The sequence below is a fragment of the Trifolium pratense genome, linkage group LG5, assembly GCF_020283565.1.
Source record: "Trifolium pratense cultivar HEN17-A07 linkage group LG5, ARS_RC_1.1, whole genome shotgun sequence".
Classification (NCBI taxonomy): Eukaryota; Viridiplantae; Streptophyta; class Magnoliopsida; order Fabales; family Fabaceae; genus Trifolium; species Trifolium pratense.
In genome coordinates, this window is record NC_060063.1 from 25,418,461 (window position 1) to 25,430,872 (window position 12,412).

General features: G+C 31.0%; 2 protein-coding genes across 2 annotated transcripts; one reads left to right on the plus strand and one right to left on the minus strand.

Moving 5' to 3' along the window:
* Nucleotides 1-2,417: 2,417 nt before the first annotated feature.
* On the plus strand, nucleotides 2,418-6,644 carry LOC123883522 (probable glycerol-3-phosphate acyltransferase 8). The gene is made up of 3 exons (XM_045932358.1): nucleotides 2,418-2,866; nucleotides 2,962-3,274; nucleotides 5,167-6,644. The coding sequence occupies exons 1-3, from the start codon at nucleotides 2,550-2,552 to the stop codon at nucleotides 6,043-6,045; spliced, it is 1,509 nt and encodes a 502-aa protein (XP_045788314.1). The 5' UTR covers nucleotides 2,418-2,549; the 3' UTR covers nucleotides 6,046-6,644.
* A 1,359-nt stretch (nucleotides 6,645-8,003) lies between these two features.
* LOC123883523 (LOB domain-containing protein 9-like) lies at nucleotides 8,004-9,459 on the minus strand. Its single transcript, XM_045932359.1, has 3 exons — nucleotides 9,005-9,459; nucleotides 8,696-8,736; nucleotides 8,004-8,568 (listed from the first exon to the last, which is right to left on the minus strand). The coding sequence occupies exons 1-3, from the start codon at nucleotides 9,377-9,379 to the stop codon at nucleotides 8,406-8,408; spliced, it is 579 nt and encodes a 192-aa protein (XP_045788315.1). The 5' UTR covers nucleotides 9,380-9,459; the 3' UTR covers nucleotides 8,004-8,405.
* Nucleotides 9,460-12,412: the final 2,953 nt, after the last annotated feature.

Genomic DNA, 12,412 nt, shown 5'->3' on the forward strand with positions numbered 1-12,412 from the left:
TTACATCAAGAAAGCTTTGAATCCACAATTTACGAGATAAAATTTCTATATTTATATCTTTATGCCCCATGGACACTGTTTAACATTTTTCTTAAAAAAAAATACTTTTTTTTATAAATTAAATATATTAGTTAGCTTAATAGATGTCCGCGGAAAAAATAAATGGATATTTCAATTATCTGTATTTAATCGATACAGACGCGGGATTAACACTACCTGTGCCCGTAGATATCCGTACCGTTAATAAATTAGTAAAATTACTTAAAAACCTCTAGTTAAATATAAACTCTAGTATTTTTAACTCGTAAAAAAGATAGTCTTTTCATATTCTTATATTTTCTTTTCATAGGTAAAGAAAACTTTGCATATCCTTTTTTAATCTTTTGAGGCACAACTTTTCATATTCTTCCGTAGAAGCAATTTTTTATATTCGATAAAAATTATATTTAGCAAAATGTATGAATATTACATGTTACTAATATTTTTATGTCCCTAAAATAAGCTAAACATATTTCTGATTTTAATAATCAGTCTTCTTGAAAAAAAATGTCATTCATGGATATGAATATCTATAAATATCTGTCGATACCTCAATATTCGTGGATTACCCGCTTAACGGATACCTGCACAGATATGAATATCGTATTTATTTAATAGAACGGACACAAATATCATACTATCCACCCTCATGTAGATTGACCAAGAGCATGCCAGTCAAATAATATTAGAGATGCCCTTTTCAAACTTGATATTATTAGCTCACAAAATTGTCGAACATGATATCAACGGGTGAATTTGATCGAGCGCTATGAACATCCAACCAAACTAGAATATGACCCTAAACTTTACTAAAACCGGACATTCAAAAAGCATGCGATTCAAGCTTTCAGCACAAGAATAATCTGCTACACACATAAGGTAACCGTTTTATTATATTTTTAGTTCCAAAAAAGACAAGAACATAAACTTATCGATTTCAAGTATTTAGATGAAGGCCAAACTTGTCCATGTTTTGAGTGACTCTTGATTAGTAATCAAACTTATTTGTTGAGATGAACTATGTTGTCTAGGTATGGATACGGTATTGGTATCCGACAGGTACTGGTACAGAATACGACATTTTAAAAAAAATAAGGTACACATAGTCTCTATAATTATTTTTTCTAATATAAATAACATTTTATTGTTAAAACAAATTAATTAAATAAGTCATTAGGTTTGATCTAGTGGTGAGAGATTTAGTAGTATGCATGAGGTTCTAGATTCAATCCTCGTTGCCAACATTGTAAACCCAAAAAAATAAAAATAAAAATTATACTTTAAAAGTAATTCAAATTGTTTAAATGACAATAAACCATCAAAATTAAAAAGCAATTTTCTCAAAAAGAGTAACCTTTAGTTCAAGTTCATCGAGAGAAAAACTAGTAATTAACTTCAAGAATATCAACTTCATTAAATATATATCATCCATCTCTACCACCAATATAATATATTTTTGTTGCTCCTTTATTATAAGTCTTACTCTTTCTCGATCAAAAAACCGAAAAAGAAAATGTATTTTTTGTATTTGGCAAACTCATCGTATACCTTGCATGTATCCTCTGTCAATTTTTTTTATATATTAGATCAGTTTATATATAGAAGAAAATTTTCAATGGTAGTATCGTGAGAGACTCATATATTAATCGGTGAATTGTATTGTGTGTAATCACGCTGCATGCCGTTAGAATATATAGTCTGTCATATGTCCGATCAATATCGGACGGTCCAAATTTTAAGATTGGATCTTAATTATTTTTAAAATATAAAATTTAAGTTAAAAATTTAATTAAACAGTTAAGACAATAACCGATTGTAGTACAATCACCTTTCTCCCACCACTTAGACTCTGTTTGGCAAAAATAGCGGTCAGCTGATAAGCTAACTGATAACTGATGGTTGATAGTTTATAGCTGATGACGGATAACTAATTGAAGTACTCCCTCCGGTCCTTTTTATAAGAAACACTTTGGAATTTTTATTTGGTCCTTTTTATAAGAAACACTTTGACACAATTCCATTTGTACCCTTATTAAATACAATCAAATAATTCATTATAATGCTAGTACATTAATTAGAGAGACTTATTTCTCATGCTAGTCAAAGGTTAGTTTTGGAATATAACATAAAATGTTAGAATCATTAATGAGAAAATTTAGCTTCCTTGGTCTGTGTGATTTTGTCAAAGTGTTTCTTATAATAAGGACCGGAGGGAGTATTAGATAAAATTAATGGTTTAACCGGCCGATTCATTAACTAGCTTTTTGAGTAACAATTATTAAATCTAGTCATAAATCTAGTTGGTGCAACCATTACCAGCAGCAAGAAAACAAAATTTCCATCATAAATTAGGGGTAACAACTAACAACAAATAAAACCGCGATCATTTCCAAGGATAAATCCGTAATTCACCATTTCTGAACCAACATTTAAAACCCAACGTTCCCTCACCTTCCTTTCTCGCGCTCACTCCAAAAACAGAGTACACCTGTCACCACCGTAACAGAAAAATGGCACCGCCGAAACTGAAACGTAACTTCCCTCCGATAACTGAATGCAACAGAACTTCTTCGTCGCATGAATCCGTCGCCGCCGATCTCGATGGAACTCTTCTCATTTCTCGAAGCTCTTTTCCTTACTTCATGCTTGTTGCTGTTGAAGCCGGAAGTCTCCTCCGTGGCTTCATTCTTCTTCTCTCCCTTCCTTTTGTTATCATCGCTTATCTCTTTGTTTCTGAATCTTTCGGTATTCAGATGCTGATTTTCATCTCTTTCGCCGGTCTCAAAATTCGTGATATCGAACTCGCTTCACGCGCTGTTCTTCCAAGGTACTGTAACAACTTTAACAGTGTAACTTTACTCTTTCGTTTATTCGTTTTCTGATTCTGTTCAATTAGATTCAAATTGATGTGTTTTTGTGCAGATTTTATGCTGCGGATGTGAGGAGAGAGAGTTTTGAAGTTTTTGATCGGTGTAAGAGGAAGGTAGTGGTGACGGCGAATCCGACGGTGATGGTGGATGCGTTTGTGAAGGATTATCTCGGCGGAGATAAGGTTTTGGGAACGGAAATTGAGGTGAATCCTAAGACGAAGAAGGCGACTGGATTTGTGAAGAAACCCGGTGTGCTTGTTGGAGATTTGAAGCGTTTGGCGGTTGAGAAAGAGTTTGGTGATGAATCGCCTGATGTTGGACTTGGAGATCGGAAAACTGATCATGATTTCATGTCAATATGCAAGGTTTGGCTTCTACTATACAACTAGTTATCATGTTTTATATGTTGAATGTTGAATTTTGGTGTGAATTGCATGAATCAATTTTATATATCTCTGCAGATTTGAACATTCTTGTTATTTAGTTTACTGATTATAAGTTATAACTGTGTGGATAAGAGTTAGTATTAGTTTATGATGGATAAATAAATTGATTAATAGATGGAAAATTTGTTTCTGATAAGGTTAATTAATTTGTTGTTAAGTTAAATAATGACTGATTGAGTTATATCATCAGTCAGATGTAATAGAATGGAATATGTGAATTGATGGTATGATTTTTAAGGCACTTTAATTAATTTTTTCTTAAGAAAATGACAATTGAAATTTTAAGAGGAACTTGTCAATGTCAAATTAACATAAAGGGTCAATTTTCTTGAATAGTTATATGGAATATAGGTTCTTTCTTTCCAATAACTTTTCAAATAACAACATAAAGGGTCCATTTTCTTGATTAGGCAATGAAAGATGAGTAGAATCTAACACTTAGATTAGGCAATGAAAGATGAGCAGAATCTAACACAATTGGTTAGTGCACAATGTGTTTGAGGGTTGTAAATCAGTGATACCAAATTTGATTCATATCCGGAAGGAAAAAGATCAGAGAACTTACAAAAGAAGATTGTGTGGGATTTCAAAGAATCCTTATGAGTTGCTATGAATTATCAATATTTTAATAGGAAATGCTAACGAGTATTTTTGGGGTATTCTTTAAAATCTTAAATAGTAGTAAAATTTTATGAAATATGTGGAGTTAATGTATTGACTATTGAAGATGAAAAATGTTTGACTTATTAAATAAATAATTTTTTTAAATTGAATATTTAAAGAGTGCCGCAAAAACGCTCGTTAGTAATACTTTTAATATATAATAAGTCCGTAGTGTTTAACTTATGGTGACATAAGTGTATGGGATAGGAGCAAATGTTCAATGCAGTGTCTGTAGGGCATGACCATGGGTCATGATGGGGGTCATGATGGGTTAAATTGGAATTTTAATTGAAGTAGCTGCATTAACTTATACTACGCGGTTGAGTGAATGGTTTAATTTTCATTTTGGCTTATTTTCCAATTGTAAGTTATGTGGGACCCACAGTAATAACCATCCCAACCAACTACCAGCATTTTCCATGGTCCATTTATTCTTGATATACTGTATAATAATCGATCACGATTTAATTAATGCAGTCATATGGTCCATGTACTACTAGTTGTACAACCTTAAGTAGGAAATTTGCCACCTACAATTTCCTTCTCATTTATTTCACTCATATGGTTGCTGAAGTCACACCCACCTTTTCTACATTAGTATACATGAAATTGACCCAAGAAGGATAAAATTCCCGATCTGTATATAGTGAAAGCAAACATAAGAATGAATGAGAAGGATAAAATTCACTCATATGGTGAAAGCAAACATAAGAATGAATGAATGGACAAATTGACAACACCCTTTATCAATTAGCTTTGGGTTTTGCTAAAGCAATCTTTGGCCTAACTCTTACTAGTACTTCTTTAATCTTTGGCCTAACTCTTACTAGTACTTCCTTTAACATATCCCAATCATCATATATAGTTTTGTTTCATCCAATTAACCTTCCTTTTAACATATCTTGTTTCATCCAAAAAAAAAGTTATTTTAAGTATTCAAGTCTCATGACATAAAAGACCATATTGTTGTGCCCTTGTAAATTTTACTTTTTGCTTGAAAGTTCATTAATTCTTTCTAATTAATCACAATGAGACTTCCACTGTATTTATCGTTGATAAATTAAGTGATCAAAGCAACAAAACTATGATATGATGCAAAAATGCCCTCTAAACTATGATCTAATAACATTAATGTTGATGAATAACAGGAAGGGTACATGGTACCTCCAAACAAATCAGCAAAACCAGTTCCACAAGAGCGTCTCAAGAGCCGAATCATCTTCCATGACGGCCGCTTCGTACAGCGTCCAGACCCACTAAACGCCATTATCACCTTTGCCTGGATCCCCTTTGGCTTCATCCTCTCCATCATCAGAGTTTACTTCAACCTCCCTCTCCCTGAACGCATAGTTCGTTACACCTACGAAATACTTGGCATCAAACTGGTAATCCGTGGCAACCGTCCTGCACCGCCTTCTCCAGGAACCCCCGGAAACCTTTATGTCTGCAACCACCGTAGCGCCCTCGACCCCATCGTCATCTCCATTGCCCTTGGCCGCAAAGTCTACTGTGTAACTTACAGTGTCAGCAAACTCTCCCGCTTCCTCTCACCAATCCCTGCCATCGCCCTCACCCGTGACCGTGCTGCTGATGCAGCCCGAATCACTGAGATTCTCCAAAAAGGTGACCTCGTTGTGTGCCCAGAAGGCACCACCTGTCGTGAGCCTTTCTTGCTACGTTTCAGTGCTCTATTTGCTGAGCTGAGTGATAGGATTGTCCCCGTAGCTGTTGATTGCAAGCAGAACATGTTTTATGGGACCACTGTTCGTGGAGTCAAATTCTGGGACCCTTATTTCTTTTTCATGAATCCTAGGCCTGTTTATGAGGTTAATTTCCTTGACCGGTTACCAGAAGAAATGTCGGTTAAAGCTGGTGGGAAATCTTCAATTGAGGTTGCTAATCATGTGCAGAAGGTTTTGGGGGATGTGCTTGGATTTGAGTGTACCAGTTTGACAAGGAAAGATAAGTATTTGTTGCTAGGAGGAAATGATGGGAAGGTGGAGTCGATGTATGGTGTCAAAAAGTGAAAAGCATACCACAAATCACCTACTTTCACCAACTATCACTAAAATGGTTTTTAGTTCACTAGTAAGTCAGATTCAAGAAGATTAAACCATTGGAATTTCTGAGTTTGGGGTTTGAAGGTTGGAATTCAAGTACTAAGATTTTCATCCAACTTAATTGCAGTATTTTTGGCCAATAACAAATCCAGATTCCAGCCAGATTCCTTTTTTAGATTCTATATCTAGCATATATTCTCTAAGACAATATTCATCTTATATCCCTGTTTCTTTCTCTTTTTCCTTCTTGTAACTCTTCACTTCTTTCCATAGTAGTAATAGTACTATTGAATTGAGTGAAAATTAATGTGGAAGTTGAGTTTTCCAGATTACTAAGGAGAAGATTTGATTCTCTCCTTGTTTGGAAGAGTTAAGTAAGAGGTATATCTGCTTTTCTATTATGCATTAGTAAAATGTTGATAGCAATTGGTATATTTTATGAACCCTTTGATATGGGATTGTATAATAGATTACCAATGGCAATGATTTAAGAATTTTGAATGTTCCAAAATTTGATGCTTATACTTTATATCCATTTAATATCATTAAGTCAGATTTTTCTTTGATTTCTTTTTTATTTTGTTTATTATAGATATCATATATTTTTTGCTTTAATTCCAAATAATACACATGAGTTATTTTGCTATCAATGTTAGATAGTGAGTGAAACAGGGGGTGAGATATAATGTATTGTTTAGACTTGGGAAATGATATTTTTACAAGCAAATTTAATAAAAATGTAGCAACTCATCAATGAGCATAGCAAAATGTTGCATCTAAAGGGAAATCACAGATGTGTAAAACCTAAACAAGCATAGGAATTCATCATCCAATAATGTAAGTTAAAACAAAAGTCATTTTTCCTCGCCTTCAACCACCCCCCAAACCTGAACCTTAATGTTGAAAATTAACCTGTCATGAGAGGAGACTTATGATCAAACACTCTTATTTATTTCTTTTCAAATAGACCAAATTGTATCTAAAACCAAATTGCTTCAAGACACAATATGATTTTTGTTCGAAACATCTGAACTCCACAAAATTGATGAGCAAGAGAGATAACATTATTTGAGAGAGCACAATACACACCCACCGAGCTAATAATATCACCCCAAATCGACCCAAAAAAAGCACAATTCAAAAAAAGATGATCAAGATCCTTTAGAACTCCACAACTAGCTGAACACATGATCGATTAATTATGCAAACTACCACGAACAATTAAATTGGATTTAGTAGGTAGTCTGTTACTAAGAAGCCTCCAAGCAAAAATGTTAATTTTCAACGGAACAAACTTGTTCCAAACCAACTCGCGGTCGGTTGACATGTCTCTCAGAAACCATATGGCTCAACAGATGATACACCCCTCCAACAAAATAACCTGCATTCAGATTTGCTAACAAAACCCAAGAATCCGAATGATTACCTATTGTATGCAGAATGGTGGATAGTTGAAAATCGACGATGCCTCTACTCATTTTACGCAAAAAGAGTCCTTCCATCAACGGTTCTAGTTGTGATCGAAAATTAAATGATATGATTACTATATCTAAGCTATTAAAATGATCAACTGTTTTTGTAAAAACAAAATCTTGATTTATTTTGATATTTCATTATTGTTTTGGTGCATATTTTGATATATATTTCAATACATACAATAAAATATACATGCGGGAACCTTTTTTATCAAAATACAATAAAAATCTTCATTTCAAATATACTTTCTTTTAGGTCAGAAGACTCGTTTTTTAGTTATTTTTTGTGCATAGCAACCCATTAACGAACAATAAATTAGATTTACATGGTGAGTCTACTTAAAAAAATCATTTATAGTTTCCAAGTTTATAGTTATTGTCCATCTTATATTAAACCTATTATATTATGAATAAAATGCACTAATTTTGTTTGGGTAATTTTTTTTTTTGTTAATGGCAAATATAAATATATAAATAAGGACAAAATGTCCACAGTAAAAACACAAGATGAGATACCAAATACCAGAAATACTTGTACCAAAAAAATACCAGAAATACTCATAACGAGAGTCCCAACAAACAAAAGATAAGAAACAAAAAGTTACAAAAAACTACGAGCAACAAAGAGAACAAAAATACCCACACAAAAATAAAAGTACTCGAAACACCTCAATTCCGAAATAACCAGTCTCCAGAGAGGAGAAAAATCGACCACTAAAAAAGAGAACAACACCAAGCGGGCCATCAACACATGAAGACCCTAGAGATCCAACACCACACCCACTAACGGTTTCAGCACAAAATAAGATGCATTTCCCACTCATAAAAAGAATACAGGTGCCAGGAGCAAAATTAATCTTCCTCTTCATCATTAGCCGGTTCATTTAGATCAATAAGAAATTGTTTTCCCTTTTCTTTCTCTTGAGTGGCCTCATCATCAGCTGGTTCATTTAGATCAATAAGAACTTGTTTTCCCTTTTCTTTCTCTTGAGTATTTCCCTTGGATGCAGCATTACTGTTTTATTTATCAAAATTTCATATTATGTGTTAGGTAAATAGAAAATAATATGAACATAGTAACAATACAATAGAAAATATTTGGATAATTGTCTCTTAAAAAAAAAATACAATAGAGAGCATACCTTGATTCTCCTCTTTCACGAGTAGTTGGAATTCCATCATTCTTGTAAAGTGGAAAAAAAAGATAGATACTTAGTTTTTTTTTATATAATAAAATGCTTCAATTAACGAACTTAACGAGAGATAATAACACTCTCACAATCTAAAACTAGAAGAGCATGCAAAAAATTCCAATCAAAATTAATTATAATATTTACGATTTATAATAGATGAGCACATACAATCATTTTTTGTTTTATTTATCAACATTTAGAGATTATTAAATTTATTCTCTAAGGAAAAAATTGATTAAAGATAACAAGATATCTTACCCTTTGAGAATTTGAGTTTTCATGATCCTTACAAAACTTCAAAAGGCTATTTAAAATTTGTAGTTCACGCAAAGATGAATTTATTTGTTCATCCATAAATGACTTATACCCAAATAAACCATTAGTTGGATGAAATCTCCAAGAAAAACCTTCAAAAAGAAGTGAATTTGCAGTGGCTTGTCTTTGATCTTCTTCCACAGATTGCATGATTCTAATGATATTAGTTAATCCATAAACCTCAAGAGCACACTTAAAATCATCATTTCTATGGGGAGGAAAGTACATGCCAAATTCACAATTATTATTATTATTACATGTTGTTCTCAAACGCTTACATAAAAGACATTTATTTGCATCTATATTTTGTTGATTCATTTTTTGTATTTGGATGCACAAATTCTCACAAAAAATGAACCTTGAATAAAATGAATATAAATCTACACAATTTAGTGTGTATATATAAATATACAGCTGCGTCAAAAAAGAAGAAGAAGGTATACAGCCATTCAAATATATAGAAAGTAAATTAATTCATTAGCTATAATAGATAATATTTACTTAATATTAAAGAAAATCAGATTTTGACCTTTAATAAATTCTTTAAATTGACTAAAAACAAATTTTCAACCTAGAAATATATAAAATTTACGATTTTGGTCAAACAATTACCATAATTAATGAATAAAATGTATTGTATTTATGCCATAAAAAGTTGATGGGAAAAAAATGAAATGGAATGTATGAATTTATAGTATATTATTTTATATTAATATATAAATTATATTATTTTAATATAAAATGCAATAAGTTTTAATTATGACAAAAAATTACCATTTTATATTTTGGTCAACATATTTTGTTTTGACTCTACCTACTAAATATTACACCTAATTTTTTAAATTAATTTCTAATTAGTTTTTTGTATAATTAATGTATAAATTAAATTTGATCCTATCCACTAAATTTTACACTTAAAAAACATATATAATTGTCCCTTGAGCTTAGCTCAGTTGGTACGTAGAGACATCGCACTATATGTGCAGGAGCCTGAGGTTGAACTTCGAACACTCTACGTATTCACCTTAAAGATGAATTTTTTAGCTACTAGACTACTTGACAAAAAAACATAAATAATTTTTTGTAATTTATTTATCATGCACATGTTCTACTAATGTTTTAGAGAAGTTAAAAGAATAGCGGACATCGAATAATCTTTAAGCATATCAACTAGGTTGACACACCCAAACACTCTTATCGTCTACCATATTTTTATAATAATATAATATATAAAAGAATAAAATATTACAAGAGAAGTAAAACTGAGGGCATAAAACCTAAGCCGGTAAAACCACACAAAGGGTGGGTCAACCTAACTGTCCAACCTTTAGTTAAGTCTAACATTATATGTAGGGGTGCTCAAATCCAAATCAATCCAAATAAAAATCGCAAACCCATCCAAAAAAATCGAAAATCGCAAAAAACCGAATAATTTTGGATATGTTTGGATTCCTTTTGTGAAAACCGCTGGATCGAATCGAATTTCGGATTGAATTATCAAAACCGATTAAAACCGAACTAAACCGCATACATATTTTTTAATATTTATTTAACTTTTTATCTATATATAAGAAAAGAAAATACTAATGAAATTCCCAATTTGCCCCTTTTTTATTTTTTGACACATAATCAATTCAGGGTTATTTTTTGTCTTTATCAAAAAAAGTTAGTAGAAAAATGCTAAAACAATTTCTCAGTAGGATTCGAACCCTTAACCTTTAAATTACACTTCTTATTACATTTACCACTAAGCCGTATGAATTAATATACTATATAAGAAAAGAAAATACTAATGAAATTCCCAATTTGCCCCTTTTTTATTTTTTGACACATAATCAATTCAGGGTTATTTTTTGTCTTTATCAAAAAAAGTTAGTAGAAAAATGCTAAAACAATTTCTCAGTAGGATTCGAACCCTTAACCTTTAAATTACACTTCTTATTACATTTACCACTAAGCCGTATGAATTAATCTACTATATAAGAAAAGAAAATACTAATGAAATTCCCAATTTGCCACTTTTTCATTTTTTGACACATAATCAATTAAGGGTTATTTTTTGTCTTTATCAAAAAAAATTAGTAGAAAAATGCTAAAACAATTTCTCAGTAGGATTCGAACCCTTAACCTTTAAATTACACTTCTTATTACATTTACCACTAAGCCATATGAATTAATTTGTTATATTTTTGTAACCAACATCTACTATATAAGAATTCTCAATTTGCCCCTTTTTCATTTTTTGACCAACATCTACTATATAAGAATTCTAAGTTTTGTCCTATATTTAATTAATTTAATATCAGAATATGGTGGGAGAAAAATTGGAAAACTCCCGAAAAAATGTTGAGACTAAAACAATAAGAATTCTCAGTCATCTCGAGGGGATTGGTCTTTGCAGGGTTGTGCTGATGATACTTTTGGTTTTTTTTTAAAAAGAATTAAATACAAAGTTAAAAAATAAATGACATTTTTTTAGAAGTTTTTTTTGGAAGATATTTTGTTGTTGATATAAGGACTAATTAATTTTTTGAGAAATAAATTACCTTTTATCTTACCGGAACAAAAAATTCACTTGTCATCAATACATTGGTCATTCTTTTGAAATAGATTGATCAATACATTATGCAGAATTTATTTTTAGTCTCACGAAACTTGTGTTTTTTTTTAATAATTTACAGGTTATATTCATATTAATATGGGAACATAATTTTTTTGGTTATATCTACGGGCCTTATATTTTTACACACGTATTAATAAAGTTGTATATATTTTTATTAATTTTACGAGTTATACTCATATATTAATACAAGGACATCATCTTTTGTGTGAATTCTGAGGGACCTATATTTTTCTTCTTATTAATAAGGTTTCATGTTCTTTAATAATTTATGTAGCACATATATTTATACTCATATATTAATACCAGAACCTTTTTTGTTTTTAATTTCTACAAGATTTATATTTTTAATCATATTTTAATAAAATTGTTTAATTTTTTATAATTTTACGGGTTATAGTAGATCATATATTAGTACATGGACCTAATTATTTTATTGATTTTTACGAGACCTATGTTTTTTATTAATATATTAATATTAATAAGGTTGTAAATTCTTTCATAATTTCTACATGACATATATTTATACTCATATTAATACAAGAATATAATCTTTTGTGTGATTTCTGCAGGGCTATATGCTTTTACTCTTATTAATAAAGTTTCCAATTTTTTACTATTTTTTTGTGAGATCTATATTTATACTCATATGTTAATACAATAACCTAATGTTTTGTGTAATTTTTGTGGGACTTATGTTTTTTACTCATATTAATAAGCTTGCACGTTCT